At 36.9% G+C, this 21,240-nt stretch overlaps 1 protein-coding gene and 1 non-coding gene across 4 annotated transcripts in view; both read left to right on the top strand.

The window, feature by feature from the left end:
* Positions 1-21,240, top strand: part of LRCH2 (leucine rich repeats and calponin homology domain containing 2) — a 98,387-nt gene that overhangs the window by 59,627 nt on the left and 17,520 nt on the right. For 2 of the 3 annotated variants that reach the window (XM_027054874.2, XM_027054872.2), the window contains 6 exons: positions 1,508-1,573; positions 8,881-8,929; positions 9,008-9,124; positions 15,667-15,711; positions 17,977-18,027; positions 20,451-20,508. In XM_027054874.2, the coding sequence (XP_026910675.1) occupies positions 1,508-1,573; positions 8,881-8,929; positions 9,008-9,124; positions 15,667-15,711; positions 17,977-18,027; positions 20,451-20,508 (386 nt within the window). The remainder of the gene's footprint in view (positions 1-1,507; positions 1,574-8,880; positions 8,930-9,007; positions 9,125-15,666; positions 15,712-17,976; positions 18,028-20,450; positions 20,509-21,240) is intronic. The other variant, XM_027054873.2, reaches the window with a different exon arrangement.
* On the top strand, positions 18,350-18,478 carry LOC113597856 (small nucleolar RNA SNORA35). The gene has a single exon (XR_003418601.1). It is a non-coding gene; the product is annotated as a small nucleolar RNA SNORA35 (small nucleolar RNA).

The raw sequence follows: 21,240 nt of genomic DNA, 5'->3' as shown, positions 1-21,240 counted from the left end.
AAGTTGGACAGCTTAACTGACTGAGCTACCCAGGCGACCCAAGCAGAGGTTTATTTTGACCGTTAATATCACAGAGTAAAACATTAAAGATCCACGTACAAACAAACATTTACGTAGGAGAATTCTTAAGTGTATGAACTACATTTTATAGGTAAGTAGGTCTCAACTGTTTTTTTCTTTCTCCTCCAGTATGACTCATATGCATCAGTGATCACAATGCTAGTAAGTGTGGTTTGAGGAGAATTCAGAATTTACTGTAGTGAGGGCATAGTAATATGATCCCCCCCCCCGTTCGCCCCCCCCCCTGCAATAATTCTGACACTCACCCCTCAGGATAGTTCACACTGTTATATCTCTTTTTTAAAAATCACTCTTTAAAAAAGTATTTCTTCTTAATAGTCTTGGGTATTTTTTTACCCTGATTCTTCTGCATTTGGGGATTAAGTGCAATTTTAGTTACGTGCCCATACTAAGAAGAATAAAGATGTCATTAATCTCGAAATTCTTTGGTGCAAAGCTACACTCCTTTGCCTGTGTTCCTTGTCCTTTGCCTCTCATGTGACTTTCCCCAGGGGAGCTTTAATACATCCAAGCTAGTGAGGAATGCGGGGTCATAGAAATTGGCTTATGTCAACCATCTTTCTATAGTTACCAACTTATCTTTAGCTTATGATATATTTTAGTAGTTAATATGTAGTTTTAATTTTTAAGTGTTTTCTCCTATATATTTTGATAGTTGACCTCCAAAAAGTTTTGAATAAAAGATGTATTTTATTCTTTATTAGACTAAACTTTAAAATTGAAAAGTTACATTTATATCTATGGTCACTAGATAAATATTAAGAACTATTAAATATGTTGGTGACTTATGCTAAAGAAATATATTAATTCATTACTTTTGACTTTGAGAATAATATTTAGAATTCTATAAAATTATGGACAAATAGTTCTCTCATATAATGCTTTATCATTCTTTTTCTTTTTTGTTTTCTTCAAATACCATTTCATTTGGGTATTAAAAATGTAATAAACTTGTGTTTTTTTTTTTTTTTTTTTAAGAATGGAACTTCAACATGGTTTTGCCTTTAGAATTAAGATGTATTTGGCTTTTAGCAAAATAGTCATCTGTTACATCAATATAACTCGTGTCATTTGCTGTGCTGGGAAAATGAAATCAATCATGATGGTACCTAAACAACCTGCATCTGTTTATCTTCTTTCTCGGCCAAAAGTTAGATACGTAGGGCAATAGCATGGTTAGAAGATCCCCAAACTTAAAGAAAGGGTTTATGAAAGAAGATGCATGGAACAGTCGGTGAGCTTCATTCCCTAGTAATACCCAGTGCGCTTATAGGCATTAGATCGAAATAATATTTAATGTTGTTTTCTAGCAGAGATCTTCATGGACCAGATGCAGTTTATTAGGGAGATCTATTCTATCGTGTGCAAAAAAAAAAAAGAATACTTTTCGATGTATTTTGAAATTAATGTATTGCTTTACTTCTAGGATTCTTAACCATTCAACTTCTGTCCCAAGAAACAAGCCAAAACAAACTGTGGAATGCGAAAAGAGGTATATAAATGTCTTAGTCCTTATATTTAGTATTGTATAATGAAACTTGATTCTCTAACAGTGATGTTCCCATGTGTGGGCTTTAATTGAATAAATGATAAATGATTTAATATAACTAGATAATTTAATGGGGAAATGTGTTTACAGCACCAGTTGAATTTACTTTTGATATAAACGAATCCAAAAATGCTTATTTGATCTATTTTGTGCTCATACCTGCATTCTGTCTTGGTGATAGAATCGTTTATTCATTTATTAATTTAGCAAACCATTTATTGGATTACTATTACTGCCAGGAATAATGTTTTTCTTCATCATTGTGTTTATTCTCTGTTCCTGTTCACTTTTTCGTTTCATTTCAGTTGGGTTTTTACTAAATTCTTCTACATGAATACAGGGTCTAAGTTAATATATATGAATTCCACAGAACTAGAAGACTTTGAAAGTTTCGATTTATTCTTTATGGCGGTTTGAAAATTTGCATCAGGCTCAACTCCTGGGTCATTCCCCCAGGAGTGTAGAGGTCCAAGGCTAGGGGTAGGCTGAGTATTGAAATACAGAGAGAGCGAACATTTCTTGAATGCTTGTTATGTGCAAACTGTTCTGATGTGTTAGATGTCTTCTCTCATTTAATCCTCTTTGTGAAGTTCGTTACTGTTGTTACCCCATTTTGTAGGGGAGAAAACTGAGGCTCAGAAATTACCCTAATTTGCTCAAGGTCACACAGCTAGTAAGTGGTACAGTGAAGATTCAAGCCCAGGTTGTCTGGTTCCAGAACCCCTCATCGTAAGATATGGTAACAACATTCAGCCTCCTCGAGGTTCACACATCCCACTGATCACTTTTCCTGGATACCTCACGGTCTAAAGTGAACTTACTTTTTCCCGACGTGACTGCTTCTCATAGGGTTAGCCTGAATGAATGTGTCACTACTTAGTCACCCAAGCCAGCAACTTTGAAATCAGCGGAAACTTCTCTCTGTTAGGCACCCCTCCCAATCTAGTCAATCATCTAGTCAATCACAGAAAATTCTAGCTCCTTAACATCACTTGCATCTATCCCAACCTCTCCATTCCTAGCACAGTGGTGTTGGTTTAGGCCCCATCCTTTTCCTCCTGGATTACTGCAGCAGTCACCAGTCATCTTTTTTCTTCACTTTTGCCTCCCTTTAAATTTGTCTTCTGCACTGATGTAAAGAGTGATGGCTCTAAAACCATCTAGCTGTGTGACTCCCGTTTATTATTTTCTACTGGTTCTTTATAACTTTCAGGAGAAAGCTGAAAATGTTTGACTTAACCTGTAAGATTGAAGTGAGTTTCTGCCTACCTCAAGAACCTTATCGTGTGCTTTCCCACTGGCACCTTTTGCCGTTTGGCAGGGTGCTTTTTCTTCTTTATTCTAGCGTGGTTTCATATATCTGTGTTCTATATCCTGGTTTCTCTACTGGGATTGCCCTTCTTTTTTTCACTTGGGCTTTCAGAATTCTGAGTTCAAGTGTGAGATGACTTTTTTTTAAGTTCGTTTATTGATTTATTTATTTAGAGAGCATGAGTGATCTGGGGAGGGGTAGAAAGAGAGGGAGAGAGAGAATCCCAAGCAGGCCCCATGCCCAGTGCCAAGCCCGCCGCGGGGCTTGATCTCACAACTGTGACATCATGACCTGAGCCAAAATCAAGAACTGGACGCTTAACTGACTGAGCCACCCAGGCACCCCTAAGATGACTTTTTATACTCCAGTCTAGAAACATTCCTCTACTCAAATTTCATTAATTGGATTTAACCCACTCCCTCCCTTTTTGAAAACTGATTGTGTTTTCTTACATGTTTGCTCTCGTAAAGTTTGTGTTATCACTTTCCCTGTCACTTCCTTTCATTCCCATCTTAAGCTTCCTCCCCAGGTTCCTAACATTCTCTTGAGAAAGCCCCAGTTACTCAGACCTCAAAATTGTGATGTATAATCCTGGCCTCTCCTTCATAGAACTGTTACTTCTACTTTCCTCATCTTCAAAACACTCAGTATTTTCTTTTTTTCTTTTAATTTATTTTTTAACGTTTTATTTATTTTTGAGACAGAGAGAGACAGAGCATGAACGGGGGAGGGGCAGAGAGAGAGGGAGACACAGAATCGGAAGCAGGCTCCAGGCTCTGAGCCGTCAGCCCAGAGCCCGACGCGGAGCTTGAACTCACGGACCGCGAGATCGTGACCTGAGCCGAAGTAGGATGCTTAACCGACTGAGCCACCCCGGCGGCCCTCAATATTTTTTTTAAGAACAAAAAATAATTTAAATTTGTTCCTGATTATAAGATTAGTGTAGCCTTTTTGTTGAAAAATTATGAAATTTAGCAAACACATAAATAAACACCACCTATTGTCCATCTCTCTAGAGATGACAAGCTATAGTACTTTGGTATTTTTCCCTTGAGGCCCTTTTTTCATCTGTGTGTGCGTGTGTACACAGAGTTGTATGACCCAGTGCCTATTGAGCACCTCTACTTAGATGTATAATAGGCATATGAAACTTAATTTTCCAAAACCACACTCTTAATCTCCCTCCTTATACCTCCTAAACTTGGTTTTCCTGTATTTCTTTCCCATTTCTGAAAAGGTCAACTCATCCTTGTAGTTACTCAGCTCAAAAACCTCAGAGCCAACCTCGTCACTTTCTTTCACACGCCCTATCTAATCCACGAGCAAATCTTGTTGACGCTACCTTCAAAATCTACCCTGAATCCGATCACATCTTGTCACCTCCACACCTACCACCCTAACCCTGGCCTTCTCTTACTTCATTTATTACAGTAGCTTCCTAACAGTTCTCTCGCCCTTGCTTTCCTTTCGCCTGTTTTTCAAAAAAAGCATCAGATCGGTCTTTTTTCAAATGTAAGTCAGATCACGTCACCCTTCAGAAGTAATTCTTTAATGACTTTCCATCTCATTGAGAATAAAAACCAGAGCCCTTTGAGGACTCGGAAACCTCTAACGTCATCTGGCTCCCTGTTGTCTTCCTCTCTTGCCTCGGTCTTCCTAGTTAGTTCGTTCTTCTCTAGCTCTACTGGCCTCCTTGTTGAATCTCAATATACCAGGCATTTTCCATTCCTTCAAGGCTTTTGCCTCTGCCTGGAATGATTCCCCCCCAGGTAACCGTATAAGCCCTATGCTCTGCCGTCAGGTTTCTGCAGCAGCAGCAACGGGTTCCCTGAACAACTTAAATAAAAGACCATGCCTCTCCCACTTCTGTCTCTTTATCCATATCTCGGGTTTATTTTTCTCCACAGAACCCTCTGACGTTCTAAATTTATACTTTTTTACCATCTGGCATCCTGAATGTGTATTGCTTTATTTGTTCATTGTTTGTCTTCACTACCCCACCGCCCCCTTGGCACACTTCAGTGTCAGTCAGCTTTATCAGTTGTTAGAGAAGACTATTGAAATCTCCAGCACAAATCGGGGATTTGTCTTTGAAGTCCTATCACTTTTCCTTCATATGTTCTGAGGCTTTTATTAGCTGCATAAATGTTTAGGGTGAGTTTATACGTTGGTCATTATGAAATGGCATTTTTTATATCTCTGGTAATGTTCTTTGCTCTGAAGTCTACTTTTCTGATATTATATAGTCATCTCAGCACATGATACATCTTTCTCCATCCTTTTATTTTTTTGAATTTTGAAAAAATGTTTATTTCTGAGACAGAGAGAGACAGAGCATGAGCGGGGGAGGGGCAGAGAGAGAGGGAGACACAGAATCCGAAGCAGGCTCCAGGCTCTGAGCTGTCGGCACAGAGCCCGACGCGGGGCTCGAACTCACAGACCTTGAGATCATGACCTGAGCTGGAGTCGGTCGCTCAACCGACTGAGTCACCCAGGCGCCCCTACCATCCTTTTATTTTTAACCTGTTTGTGTTTTTGTGAAGAAAGTGGGTTTCTTATAGTTAGCATATGGTGGCACCTTCCTTTTTTATCTAATCTGACAGTCTGAGTTTTAATGGCAGCGTTAATATTGCTCATATTTAATGGAATTATTGGTATTAATGGATTTAAATCTGTCATCTTGTAATGTGTTTAATTTTTGTCTTATCTGTTCTTTGTAGCCATCTTTCTTCTTTTTCTCTTGTCTTTTAAATTTTATTTGAAAATTCCTCTTTCTCTCCTTCATGGGCTTATTAGCTATAACTCTTTGTTATCATACGCTAGTTATTATTTTGGGGGTTACAGTATAGTATTTGAACATCTCACAGTCTATCTCCCAAGTGCTATTAGGCCATTTCATACATTGCATGACTTCACAACAGAATCCTATTTCTTCCCTTCTGGCCTCTGTGGTGTTGCGGCTACACATTTGACTTCCATGCATGTCATAAGCCCCATAATACATTGTTATACTTTTGCTTTAAATAGTCAGTTACTTCTTTAAAGAGATTTAAATAATCAGAATAATGCCTTTTATCCTTACTCCCTTCGTCACCATCTCTAGTGCCCCGTGTTCCTTTGTGTTTCCATGTAGTGTCATTTTCTTCGTACTTGAAAGAGATGTTCTACTTGTCATCTCTTGAACTTTGATTTTTATCTATTTTATGTCCATCACGTCTGTACTTAACATGTTTAGTCTTTTCCTCGAGCTTCCTGAACGTTACCTGATTGAATTTTTGGTTGAACCGTGAACTTCACCTTCTTGGGTGCTGGATCTTACCGCATTGCTGTAAATATTCTGGAACTTTGTTCTCGGATGTGGTTAAATTACTTGACAACGATTTGATATTTTGGGGACTTGGTTTTTGTGACTTGTTACGTGGAATCAGTGTGACATATCTGGCCCCCTAGTGGGGCAAGACTTTCTTAGTACTCTGGCTGATGCTCCATCAACTATATGTTTTTCCAGTCTGGCTTGTGGGAACCCGTATTGCTTGTAGTCCTCTGTGAGTCTGAGAACTATTCTGTCGAATCTTTCTGGTGATTCATTCTTTCGCCTAGTATAAGATCAGTGATCAGTACTCAGCTGAAAATTTGAAGATTTTGAAATTTGAAAATTGGAAGAAAATTTGTGAGAGTTCGTAAGTTCTTTCTCTGCGTGTTGCTCTTTTCTTTATTACTTTGTCCTGTTAATTCCATCTACCTCTTTCACTCTGGGTCCCAGCTCAGTTTCCTTAATTCACGGATACCCTTGGGCCGTGCTTTGGTTCCTCGTCTGGGGCTGAAGCCTGAAGCCTGGAAGCTCTCTTTCTGCGGCAACCTGGCACAGTTGTGGGGTTTGACTTGTTTGTTAGCCATCTGTCCAGGGAAGAAAAAAAAAATGTCTTTTTTTTTTTTTTTTTTTTTTTGGCCTTGCCTGATATTCAGGATCTTGGAAGGTAGACTTTTATATATCTTGTCTGTGCTTTTAGTGTTTTTAGTCAGGGAATAAATCTGATCACTGTTACTTCTGTCTTGGCCAGACACAAAGTATAATTCTTACATTTTGTGTGTTTTGTCAATATTTAGTTTGCTTCTTCATATACCTTGTCTGTCCCAATGTTTAAAAACTTCTACTGCCCATATTTTTCATATGCTTGTGATGTTATCTTTATTTATATTTAAATCTTTTAGTCATTAATTTGGTGTTTGATAAAAAGGTATCTGGTTTTTTTTTTCCTCTCTTGCTCCCTCTCTCCTTTTTTCACGCCCTCTCCTCCTCCCCTTCTGTTTTTCTTTCTTTCTGTGTGTATTTTATAATTGGTTAACCAGTTGTCTCAACACTATTTGCTACATAACCTATCGTTTCTACGGTGATTGTAAATTTCATATTTTTAAATCAAAAGTTGTTATATTTGTGGTCCTGTACTTGTCTTCCCCTGGAAAATCTGGATCTAGTAGTATTTGATTAATTTAATAGAATATATGTAATTTCCTAGTAGGGAAGTCCCTTTTATTATATAACTTTTCTCTTCCTGATCATCTGTTCTTCCAAATCAACTTGGAAATTCTTCTATCACATTTCTTTATTTAAAAAAAATTTAACGTTTACTTTTGAGAGAGAGACAGAGACAGAGACAGAGCACAAGTGGGAGAGAGACAGAGAGAGAGAGAAAGGGAGAGGGAGACACAGAATCCGAAGCAAGCTCCAGGCTCTGAGCTGTCAGCACAAAGCCTGTCGCGGGGCTCGAACTTGTGAACCACGAGATCATGACTTGAGCCAAAGTCAGACCCTTAAACCACCGAGCCACCTAAGCGCCCCTATTGCATTTCTAATACAAGCCCCAAAATACTTTCTGGTTTTTTATTATAGTTCATTTCAGGTGTCCATTAATTTGAAGTAAAAGTTACACCTATAATACTTAGTCTTTCTGTCTAAGAACTTTCCAATTATTCAAGTTCCTTACTAGACATTGGTAGTTTTTTTTTTTCCATGTAGGTCTTATGCATGTTTAAGTTCAGTTTCTTCCATATTTTTGCTTTTCCTTACTTTTATGAATGAGTTTTTTCCTAATATATTTTATAGCTTGTTATAATTGTTATATGAGAAGGCTATTAACTTTTGTATATTTTTTTTATAACTGGTAACATTCTCTTAGTAAGAATAGATTTTACCTCCTTTGGATAATTATGTTTTCTATAAATTTTGAAAATTTATTTCTTTCTCTCTAATTTTTACATGTTTCTTTTCTAACTGTACTATAGAGAAGTTCTATAACAGTGTTGAATAATAATAGCTCCTGTGGGAATTTTGTTTGTGTATTTTTTCCAAAGGAACTTCTTGTTCAGAGTGGCTACCTAACAACAGCATGTGTGGTTTACTGTTCCCCACAAAAATAGATGAAAAGAATTTCTGCCGTAGCCCCTGTGTGTCAGAATGAAGGGTTAGAGGTTCATAATCAGTAATTCAATAGTCAAAAAAGAATTGCTCCCCTATTCTCTTTGGCATTTAAACGAAAGACATTTGTATAAAGAAATTACTCAGTTTCTGTTTGTTTGTTTGTTTGTTTGTTTGTTTGGTTTTGGTGACGGTGTAATACAATAAACATTCTGTGTTTTCATTGTTTGTCTAGGTGTCACGTTTCTTTTGGCCTCTAAAAAGTCCTTAGAGGAGTTCTGTGCATAGGATGATATTAAGTAAACTCGTTTTAATGTTTTTTAAAGGAATATAAGTGATTGGGAACTTAAATATGTTTTTGTCAGCTAAGTTTTATGTTATTAGTGCAAACCATAGCCATGGGTAAATTCTTTAGATTTCTGCTACAAAAAGAGAGAGAGAGACAACTTTATAATGCTCATAATAAATACTTAAGGGTAATTCTAAAGATTTTAATATATTAAGGCATCTTTAATTTTGTAGTGTCTCAGCAGATGAAGTTAATTCACCGTTATCACCTCTCACATGGCAGGTAAGAGGAAAATGAATTACTGTTATATCTAATATTTTGTTCTCATTTATTTAGTTAAAAGAAATTGTCTCATTACAGCCTTTAGAAACTCAGAAGGATCAAATAGATGAACAGCAGTGGCCAGAATCTCAACCTATAATCTGGCAGAGTGAAGAAAGGAGGCGGAGCAAACAGATTAGAAAAGAATATTTCAAGGTACTTTATTGAATTGCAAAATTTACTTCGTAATTATTAGTTTTGATTTTATCAGTTTTGTGTCAATAAGGTAGAATAGAACTCTAGTTACATATAGTAAATATGTTATTTTGTCTTGATTTCCCCCATGCAAGAGTATAGATACTATGATCCAGTTAAATAGGTAAAATTTCAATAATTCAGAATAACTAAGGATGAGTAGATCAGTCTGAATTGTGATTTACCAAATACTTGACAAGAAAGATGAATGGTTGCTATCCTGCTAATTGTAGCAATATGTAGTAATGTTTTAGAAGAATTACTTAGAAAAGGTCTTTAATTAGATTTGTTTCAGTATGTAGTTCACACATATTTGCAATTAGCATTTAACTGTTTCTGGCTAAATAAATGCTGTGTACATGGCTCTTAAAAATGCCTGAAGGTGTTTGTCCCTCATTTTTTCTTCTTGCTACCTTAGTAGATTTCTTAAGATGATCTTTTATCATAGATAAATTTGGAAAGCTTAGACTATCTGAATTCTCTCAGATTTCTAGTTTAGGAGTGTTTTAATGAAATTTTACTGGGTATACCTTTGTAAGTATTGTAGTATTACTCATTTGTGGTTAAAGTCCGCTATGTTTGTAGATGCCTGTGGAATTAGCATAATATTCAGTACTAATCAGAATCCATTATTGGAATTTCTGACTCAAATGAACAGTGCAGGGAAGCTTCCTGCCCCATGAATAGCAAATTCTGTTGTCTTTGTGTACCTTTCTGTTTCCTGAAGCCTAGTTTTTATCTAATAATAATCATTTTATGTAAATGACATTGCTCTATGCTAATGGGTAGGTAATTTGAAGTTTATATCACTAATGGGTAGGATTATATTTCATGTTTTTCTTTGGTAGAAGTGGTTATCTATACACATTGATCTGTTTCCTTATATGGGAGTATAACATACATGGAAGTAGTATTATATGACCAAAACAGAAACGTTACATGTCATAGCAAGTTTCATCTTTCAACAAGTAATTACTGAATCTTTTTATTGCGCTTCATGTTACCTGGTCAGTGTGAGAGGTAATGAAGTAATAAAAGACATAGGGAAAAAGGAAAAACACTCTAAAGTAGAACCCTGATCAGTAATGGTGTAAGTCTGTTTATCCCATGTCTCTACAGATCTGCAGTTTTATGTACATTCTGACATTGATTTTAAAGTCTCCTCTTTTAGTTTATAGAATCTCGAACAAAGGCACTCGATAAAATTTGTTAGTAGAGAAAACCTGATGAATGAGTGATGATGTGGGGGAAATTTTGGTATTTCTGGCTAAAGAATGAGATTTTGATATTTATTTGATCTACTAGTAAAGTAAAAGCATATAAATTCTGACAATTTATCAGAACTCTTGCACACCATGTACTAAGTGCTTTGCACTGTTCTAAGTACTTTACAAATATCAACTCATTTAATATTCATAACAATCCTGTGAAGTAAGTACCTTATCGTTCCTATTTTACAAATGGAGAAATTAAGGCACAGAGAGGCAAAGTAATATGCTCCACGTCACTTAGCTAATAAGTAGCTGAGTCAGGATTTGAACCCAGAGCCTATGCTATGCTGTCTGTTTATCTACTGTGGATAGCCTAATATCAAATTAAACTTGCAAATCAATACAGTTTCATTGTTTTAAAAAATAGTTTATGGTAACCCAACTGAACTTTTTAAAAAAAATTTTAATGTTTATTTATTTTTGAGAGAGAGAGACAGAGTACGAGCGGAGGAGGGGCAGAGAGAGAGGGAGACAGAGAATCTGAAGCAGGCTCCAGGCTCTAAGCTGTCAGCACAGAGCCTGACGTGGGGCTCAAACCCACAAACCATGAGATCATGACCTGAGCAGAAAGAAGTCAGACATTTAAAACTTACTGAGCCACCCAGGCGCCCCCAACTGAACTTCTCAATAAAGTCTTAATAGAAGCCTCAGTGAGCTCTTAAAAAAGTTCTTTGAGGGGCGCCTGGGTGGCGCAGTCAGTTAAGCGTCCGACTTCAGCCAGGTCACGATCTCTCGGTCTGTGGGTTCGAGCCCTGCGTCAGGCTCTGGGCTGATGGCTCAGAGCCTGGAGCCTGTTTCCGATTCTGTGCCTCCTTCTCTCTCTGCCCCTCCCCCGTTCATGCTCTGTCTCTCTCTGTCCCAAAAATAAATAAACGTTGAAAAAAAAAAAAGTTCTTTGTGTTAATAGCATCATTTGTTGATAAGGATTTTATTTTTTATGGCTTAAATTATCTCCTGTAATATTTCTCTTTTATAAGTTGCTAAGAGATCAAATGAGATAATATTTGAAATGTCCATTACATTATTATCTTTCAACAAATGTTAATGTCTTCCACTTTAAAATAAAGTGGGTGCAAAGATAAGTTTTAGTGACTGGGAAATTTTAAGGAGATATGTAGTTCTCCTCAACAGTCAGAAGATGTCAGTGTTAGGACACTGCAAAAAAATGGAATGTCAACAACTTTTTTCCTAAGATGTAAAAAAAATATATAAACCCTGAGATAGTTTCTAAGTCAAAACCATTATTCAGAATTGCCAGGATTTTCTTGATTGAAACATCATTGACAGCTATGAAGTGTCTTTATTTAAAAAAACAAAATTTCTTTTAATCACCTATCTCCCAGGAATCAAAAGGGTTATTCATAGGATATAGCACTGCACTTAATCTGGATTTATAGTTCATTCAACATTAAAATGCACTACTCTAGAGATTCATAGCAAAGTATCACCAGGCTCACTCAGTGATGGCCCCTTTAGCTTTTCTGTGTTAAGAAACATACAGAGCTTTTGTTGCCACTTTATCCTAAGACATATAAATGGCTAAGCCACAAGGTTTCTTTATGTTCCATGGTAAATTATTAATGGTGTTGTTATTCAGTATATTTATTGAAAGCGCTTGTGTGAATGTTTGTTGTATGTGGATCTCTCCAGTTACTGCTTCCTAGTTGCCAAGACTGAATTTGGGTAGTAAGGTTTTTCAGGTAAGCCCCTGAAAGTAAGTAAAACATGTTTCAACATATTAGCCAGATTATGTGAACAAGAAGATAAATTGGGTCAGATTATCTGAGTAAGTAAATCAGTACAGCAGAGTGATACTGACTAACCCTTCTAGGCTTCCAGGCCATTCTTGTGTAGATTACTACTTTACTAAATCAAATTTAGTGTCCTTATTGCCAAAATAAAGTCACCGCATTTTTCAAAGTAAAAGTATTTCAGGAAATATATTACCTTATTAAAAATCATTTACAAAAAGCAAATGTATTTTACACTTTACAGAAACGTGTTAACCTTTTTAATGAGATACACAACAAAATACGAACATCTGATTTTTTGATAAATTACATTAATATAAATTAGTAGCTTTAATTTCTTCTAATAATGATAACACATGAATTTCTAAATGCATTTGATGATTGATTTCTAAACAAAGAAGTTATAAAGCATTAAAGTAACTGTAACATATCAGTTTTAAGAATGATTTGATTTATCGAAATGCCATACATATTTGTCTTCAAAGGTATCTTATTACTGTTGCGCTAAAACATTACAATGACCATTAAAATACCTATCTGATTGCATAAATATAGTATAATGTTTGAATTTAAAGGCTAACTCCAAGGAAAATATTTTTGTATATTTTCTATGATCATGGTTAATTTTATACTGGGTTGGGGAAGCCAGTTGGGTTTGTGAAATAACCTGATTTGTTCCGAGTTCGAGTTTGTGCACTAGTTACTGTCTCTCCTGTGAAATTAACTTAAATTTCAAAAGTGAATCGACCTTTTTGTTTCTCTGGTTTGTAAACAGGTCTTTATTATATTATTTGAATTTAGATATAGTAAGCTTCAGTTATTCAGACTAATACTAATTGAGGGCAGCTGCGTTGATTCAGTACAAGTTGGACTTCTAGAATATTTTCAAATCTGTGTATATATTAAGTTTGGGGTTTTAGGACCTTCAAATCTGTGCAGTAATGCAAACTAAGTAGTACCTTTCTGTGTTTTCATTAGAAGTATAGTTGAGTAGTAGGTAATATTATTACTATCTGTGTTCTTGACTTCATCATCCTCTGTTTCTTTCCTTTATCAATTATTCACTTCTCTACATCCTTTCTATCTCTTTACTTTCCATCTTATAAATGTGCTTAGACCTCTACAGTTATCCCTAATTCCCCTTGCAGCTGTTGCCTTATCTTTTTTATTTTAGGGCCAGACTTTCTTGACTCTCTAGTATCAATAACAGAAAGCTTGGACATTTTAAGAATTTTTTTATTTAAACTAATTTTTTAATGTTTATTTATTTATTTTGAGAGGGAGGGAGAGAGAGAGAGAGAGAGAGAGAGAGAGAGAGAGAGAGAGAGAGAGAGAAAGAGAATCCCAAGCAGGCTCTGTGCTGTCAGTGCAGAGCCTGACATGGGGCTCGATCTCATGAACCATGAGATTATGACCTGAGTCGAAATCAAGAGTCAGACACTTAACTGACTGAGCTACCCAGACACCCCAAGTTTGGACTTTTAAAAAATGTCAGGCGCCAGGCTTCCCTACTTCTCTAAGTCTTACTACCTTCCACAATTCACTCTTCTCAAGTAGCCATACTGCTACTCTTTGTTTTCTGCACAGACTGAGCTTTTTTATTCCTCTGTGCTTTCCTTCTTCTGAGAATGCCCACTAGCCCTTTTTATTCCTGGCAAACCTTTGCTAATCATTCGGGATTTAGAGATGGAAGTATAGCATAGGGGTTAATATCCTTGGCTTGTCAAATCAAACCACTTTGGTTCCAGTGTTTAACTGGGAGATCAGCTAACTGTGTGACTTTGACAAATTACCTAACCTTGCTAAGCTTAATTTTTTTCTATCCTCAAATGACTCGAATAGTGTCTTCCTTTACAGGATTATTTTCACTAATGAATTACTTAATAATATAAAGTGCTTATTAGAAAAGCCCTTGCCACAGAGTATACAGTTAATAAAAATTAGCTTATTATTCACTCAAATGTCATTCTTTTGTTTTAGTTTTTGTTTTTGCAGGAGTCATCCTCTATCGGGTATTCATTCTCAATTAAAATATGAAAGGTTGCAGCAAATTATCAGGGGTGCCTGGCAAAGAAGGTCATGGTCAGGAAGGCAGGAATCCATACTGGGCCTTCTTCAGTGGTACTTGTGTAGCTGCTTATGTTTGAGTGTCCTTGTCTGAACGGCAGTAGTTGAAAAGCATGTAAGATGCCAGCGACATAGAAACCCCCACGATGCTCCCTTTCTTCGCATTAACGTACTTGTGGTACTGGTAGTAACCTCTTTGAAACCCTCCCAACAGTGCCTTTAGGGGTGAGATCCTGCATCAGTATTCAGGTTGGCAACAGCTCCGTTTTGACATCCATGCGTCTCTTCTCCGTTATTGCTATGACTGACACCATCTTCAGGTCCTGGGGTCTGCGGTGCAAATGTCACCCTTTTGTTAAAGTAGAATAGGACCAAGAATACATGCTGCCAGGGAGCATTGAGCCTAGAGATGGCAGATAGGTCTGTTCGCACATGCCGGCTGCCTTCAGGGGCTGTCTCTGGAACATCAGGTTGCAAACATATTGAGACTATGTCTGAGGTCAGCTTGAAAAAGCACCCTGGTAGGTTAGTGGTGGTTGTCATAAATCACTGGAGAGACAATGGAGGAACTTAGGTCTCGTATTTGTAATCCGTAATAGTGCTCGTTCACCAATCTGTGGTTGAGCTATCAGGTAGGTTATCTTGTTTCCCAAGAGTTAGGGAATTAAAGCTGCATAAGTAAAGGGTGCCATTAAATAAAACATGGGAGTGCCAGAAATTTGCAAAGAAATTTGCAAGTCGGTTTTCCAATAGGAGAATCCTGAGTTGCAAGTGGTATTTCGAGTGTTTAAAAAAATTTTTTTTAATGTTTATTTTCGAGAGAGAGAGAGAGAGAGAGAGAGAGAGAGAGAAAGAAAGAGAACAAGTGGGGGAGGGGCAGAGAGGGGGAGACATGGAATCTGAAGCAGGCTCCAGGCTCTGAGCTGTCAACACCGAGCCTGACGTGGGGCTTGGACCCACAAACCGTGAGATCATGACCAGAACCAAAGTCGCACACTTAATAGACTGAGCCACCCAGGCACCTTGGTAGTTACAAGAGTTCAGAAGAAGTAAGTCTGAGAGAGATTACGGAAAGAATTGACAATGATGTCTTGGATATGGTGGGTTAAGAAAAAGGGAGAACTTAAGACAACCTTCAGATAGCAAACCTGAATGGATGGGAAATGGATCGGCTCAGGAAGGAAACGTTACTAGATATATAGAACAATGCCTTGCACATAGAAAGCACTGTGTGTTAGCTATTAGTAAGCGCCAAGGACTATTTAACTGCTTATGTATCTAAACTTGGTATCAGGTAATTTAACAAAAGTATCAGAGAATTTAATAAGATATGAATAAACCTCACATAGCATTTACTAGTAGAGAATTCGTATGTTCAAAGAAAAGTAAAGTATATGTTTTAAATTTTTTTCAGTATAAATCATCAAGGAAGAGTTCAAGTGGCAATGAAAACGATGAGGTGAGAAAAGAGGGTAAAGCAATTCTTTAAAATGTTTACTTTTCATATGTAGTTGGTTCAATGAAAGTAAAATGTAATACATCTGTCAGTTTGTTAGTGATTTAATGCGTGGGTTTTTTCCAATAATACAAACAGAACATCATCATGCAGTTATTGATTTAATTATGTAATTTCCATATATCTTTCACCTCGAACGGAATTTCTGATAGTTCAGTTCTTTCTTTTTAATGTTTGTTTATTTTTGAGAGCGAGACAAGTGTGAGAGCAGGGGAGGGGCAGAGAGAGAGAGAGGGAGACACAGAATCAGAAGCAGGTTCCAGGCTCTGAGCCGTCCGCACAGAGCCCGACACAGAGCTCGAACCCACGAACCATAAGATCATGACCTGAGCTGAAGTCAGACGCTTAACTGACTGAGCCACCCAGGCGCCCCATCTAATAGTTCGGTTTTAGAATTTTATTAACATTTACCTTTTACATTTTCTCATCTTTTGTCTCCCTAAACCAACCTTGTGGTCAGTTGAGATTCTTTTGGAATTTGTTAATCTTTTTCTGCAAATTCTGTGTACTATTTTAACATTTGAAATTAGATTTCTACGGTTTGTGCCTTGTTATAAATTTTTCTACCTCACCATTTTAAGTTATGCAGCAACCTAGCATTTTTGGAATGACACAGTGTCATCACCATAAATACTTCAGCTTTGGGTATTTTTGGTTGAAGGGATTGGTATCAATTTGGTGTTGAGTACTTGGCAGGGCTTCTGAATACTTCAATTTTGAGAAATGGGACCACACAGAAAATGTTTGCTGAACCCTGAGCTAGACGCTCAGCTTGGCTATTGTCCCTGTCCCTTTATATTTTATATCCACTCTGGTCCTGCCTACCTCAATATCTAATCACTTAGCAAGACCTACTTTTTCTTTTTGATACTGAAATGTTTTGAGCACATTCCCCACCTGCACTTCTGCTATTTCTGCCCTGGCCCAGGCCCTTAACAGTTTCTGCCTGTACCACCACAGTAGCGTCCTTGCTCTCATCCCTTTCTCCAGTCCATTTTCCTCCCTGCAGCCACAGTGACTGCTCCAAAGAACACAGAAACGTGAGCAGGTTCTCTCCTTGCTTAGAAACCTTCAATGCGTCCCCGTCACTTAGAAGGTAAATTCTAGGGCCTTCCTGATCAAGCCCCTGTTTACCACACCAGCCTCTGCTCATGATCTGTCCTGCTTTCTCTCGCTTTCGTTGTGCCGTCCAGCAGTATGAACTGCTCACGGGTTTTCTGCCTCATCCTTTCATTTTTGCTCCCGTGCCTTCGTCCTTGTCCTCTCGTCTTGGAATGTTGTTCCCTTCCTTCTGTTTCTGGTAAACACCTACTCAGTTTTTTACTTTCCCAGGAAATTTGCCTTTCTGCACCACCCCTACCATTTCCCCAAGTGCCCCTCATCTGCGTCTCATACTATGCCAGGCCATGGGTCTGTCATTGTACCGAGAAGGTTGTATTGCCTGTACAAATGAATCTATTTTCCCCCTAGACTGAGAGATCCTTGAGTGGATGATATTTTACGAAGTTTTAATATTCCCACTGTGTAGCACAGTGTCTGACATACAGTAGGTAGTCGGTAATCTTCTGTTGAAGGAAATGATGATGTCCTATGGTATGCATATTCAAGGTTAAATGTTAAGATTTTTCAATTTGGTTGCTAGTGGTCATTAAAAAAACATGGACCATTTAATATTAGTTTAGGCAGGTAAATCTTTTGTATTTATTTCTAAGCCTATAGTAGAGACACGTAATTTTCCAGGTAAATGTTCTTATTTGAGGTGATGCAATTTTTGCTTGCCTCCACGTACTTCTCTCAGATTGTCGCGTATCGTTGGCATTTTGAATTAATCCTAATATATGGATCTCTTGTAAGAAATAAAGAAAGATTTTCCTCATTTGTGTTACTTAAAGGACATAAATTCACAGGAATGTTTGATATGACTAGATAGTGCTTCTGATACCTTAGAGTGCTTATGATTTTATTGATCTAGATTCTGGTTCAGCGGGTCTAGGGTTGGCCTGAGATTCTGCATTTCTAACAGGCTCCCAGAGGGTGCTGACGCTGTTGGTTCACCGACCACACTTTGAGTGGCAAGGTGGTAGATGGTATTTTCTAGATTCTTCCTTTAGCAGTGGATCAGAAGCAATTTTCAGTTTTTCTTTTATGTGTCTAAATCATCATTTGTATTTTAATTTCATCTTTCATCTTTTTATTTTTATATTTTAGCAAGACAGTGATAATGCTTATATGTCACCACAATCTCCAGTATCATCTGAGGTACAAGTTCTGTTTTTATATGTGTTTACATAGGTTTCTTCCTTGTCTCTTCTCTGTAACCTCATCTTTATTTTTTTTTTTTTGAAACAATACAATTTATTCACTCATATTAAAAAATCCACAGTAGGTTAATTTGTACAAACCTAGTCTGTAAAAAAATTCTGAGGACACCATCTTTTGTACAAATGTTCATAATCATAATTGGAAAATGCCTGTAGAGCACAGAAAAGACTTCCCTTTATAAAATTCTGTGTTTTAGAATTCATCTATATTTTGAAATGAGAAGAGCAACTTTACAGTTTTAAATTTGAAAGAAGTACTTCAGCATTGTGCAATGACCTTTGGTTTTTCTCATAACCACTTAGGTCTGAAAGCAATGCAACAGAAACTTCCTTTTTCCACGAGAAACATCCCTGCGGTGGGTTGTTCCTATCGACAGGAGGGTACACATTTCCTGGCATCTTAGACCTAAGGGCGAGCCTGGGGAAGGAGGGGTGGGATGAAAGGTGGAGTTTGTGAGATCTTACCCAAATACGCTAGTGGTTTGAATGATTGGTTCTTCTAATTTAGTGAGACCTATTGCTTTACAACAAGAGATTAAATGAACAATTCTAAGCAGTATCTTTGCTACTTCAGATGACCTTATTTAGTATTATAAAAGTGTGTTGGCATTGGTAAATAAATGATTATGTATTCATTTGGTGAATTCGGAACTTTGTCTAAATGTTCGGGTCATCCATATTCACCATATAACTTTGGTTAATTACAAAGGTAGTGTTTCATTTTATATAGGTGGTGTTAGTTTTTTAAAAAAGCCCGGATCATTTGTCTGTTGTTTTGGGTGAGTTGCATTATAAAACTTTTAAATGGACTTGGATGTTAGTTTTATAAACACATCTCTAAATTATTTGTATGGCAGGTAAAATGGTTTGCGTTCTTTTAGAAAGTAATTTAAGTTAGGGTATTGTAAAATTAGTCTTTGTCACATGCTTTTGTTAATCCTTTCTTTTACTTTCAGTTATAAAAATGTAAGCATATAAGTGACTAGTTGCCTGGTTGCTTTATGATTTTATGATCTATGCTCATGGGGAGAGAGTATTAGTGCCAGTTTTCTCAGATAAATTATATTGCTTTTATAATACATTTTGCTTGCATTTGGATAAATGAAATTTGGGGGAATTCATAATACTTTTAACCAAAATAACGAACAAATCGTGAGGCTTGTGGGTGGATAGGGTGATGAATACATGTGGTGGTGGCTCAATTAACATTCAACTTGAACTGCATGTACCATACTAATCAGCAGAAGATTCAGAGAATCACCGAAATTCTGATAACTTCCATTTCATCTGTAAAACAAAATGGTAAAAACATTTAGTATATTGCTATACTACTTATTTTCATTTTCGTTTTTTAAAAAATGTTAAGGAGGCTCCGTGCACAACGTTGGGCTTGAACTCACGACCCCAAGATCAAGAGTTGCATGCTCTTCCGACTGGGCCAGCCAGGCGCCCCTAGTTATAGTACTCTACTTTTAACAAAGTGCTTGCCTGTACACCTGAACCTAGAGCAGCCCCATGAGCTGAGTATCATCCTCATAATTTTATAGCTGAGGAGACTGGTAACCTTTGCCAAAGATCCCAGTCAATAAATGGTAAGGAAGCGACTGAGGCCCTTGCAGTTGTTGCAAGTGTTAAGTAAGCTACTGCTAAAATTGTTTTCTTACAGCTGTACAATTTCCAGAGGGCTTTCTTTTAGTTATCTCAGTTAATCTTCACAACAGTCTTCCATTTTAAATGTGAAGAAATAGTCACAGAGAAATTAAATGTTTTGCTAAGCTTTCTAACTCCAAGCTCAGACGTTAAAAACATACCACAGTTCTTTCCATAGCACACCTCTAAATGCACTTGGAAACAATGAACCTTAGAATAGAAGAGATGATAATTTGTCATCTGTTAGTATCACCTGTCACTCCCTGTTACCGTGAACGTGTAGATTTGCCTCAGATTATCTATTCAATGTCAAGTCCGTAGTAGACACTTAGTAAATGTTGCTAATTTCACTTATTTCTTCATTGAAGCTTACTTCATTTTTTTCGGAGGCTTTAATCTGGTTCTTCATTCAAAAAATACCTATTTATTTTATGTAATTCAATAATTTTTAATTTTCCTTACACTGTGAGAGAGAAGTATTTAAAAGCTTATGCAGTCAGATCAATTAGCAAATATTTGTAGGTCTTTTAGAAGTGAAATGTATCGATTTGAATTGAAATGCAGTTTACCTTTCTGTGCTCCACTAATCATGGAAAAAACCAAATACTTCTGAAATTGAAACGGATGCAAATAACTTCCTTGGTTATTTGGAAAGAGAAGTGGTTTTATTTATTTACTTTTCTCTTTCTTTTCTTCTTTTTTTTTTTTTAGGAGTATGATAGAACTGATGGTTTTTCACATGGTCCTTTTGGCTTGAAGCCTAGATCAGGTAAATATATATTCTGCAAATAAGATTTATTGGTTATGTATGAAACCAGCTAGAACTTTCCTGCTTAAATGGGATTGATTCCGTAGTTTTAAGTACACATAGATTCTTTCCCCTCTCCTAAAAGTAATTTTCTCTTAACCTTATTTGTCTTTCCAATTCCCGTCCCCCATTTCTTTCTTCCTCTTTACCTTCAAGCTCCTGAAACCTCAGCTTTTTGCCTTAGATATACTGCAGTCTTATTTCTACTCTACTGTGACTGCTCTTAGAATGACCACTCTGCCAGCAGACCAAACACTGTTTGAAATCCTAGCACTCCATTATATTGTGGTTTTAAAAAGGGATCTTTTCGCATTTGGCAAGCCCAAAAGAAAATGGATCCATGTTACTTGGCAAGGTATTGAATTATAGTTTTTCTTCCTGAATAACTGTATTGACCTTCAAGAATAATTTCCTTTTTTTTTTAAGATAATAACGGCTGATGTATGTTCAATAACAATTTTTAACCCGGATCATAAGTTTCTAATAACATATGTTTAAATAAGAACATGCATGGGTGGTAGAAGTTGTTACACTTGTCTTCCCTGCTGCTTTCAGTTATGCACATAAGTAGATTTCAATGATATTCTACAAAAAGTATTTAGAATGTGTTGAGTGATGGTGTTTTTTGTAGTTTTGTACCGATTCTTTTTCATCATGCCTCTTTCCCCACTGCTGGTTGCTTCTTCCTGTTAG

The sequence above is a fragment of the Acinonyx jubatus genome, chromosome X, assembly GCF_027475565.1.
Source record: "Acinonyx jubatus isolate Ajub_Pintada_27869175 chromosome X, VMU_Ajub_asm_v1.0, whole genome shotgun sequence".
NCBI classification, from domain to species: domain Eukaryota; kingdom Metazoa; phylum Chordata; class Mammalia; order Carnivora; family Felidae; genus Acinonyx; species Acinonyx jubatus.
This window is presented reverse-complemented; position numbering and strand designations above follow the sequence as displayed.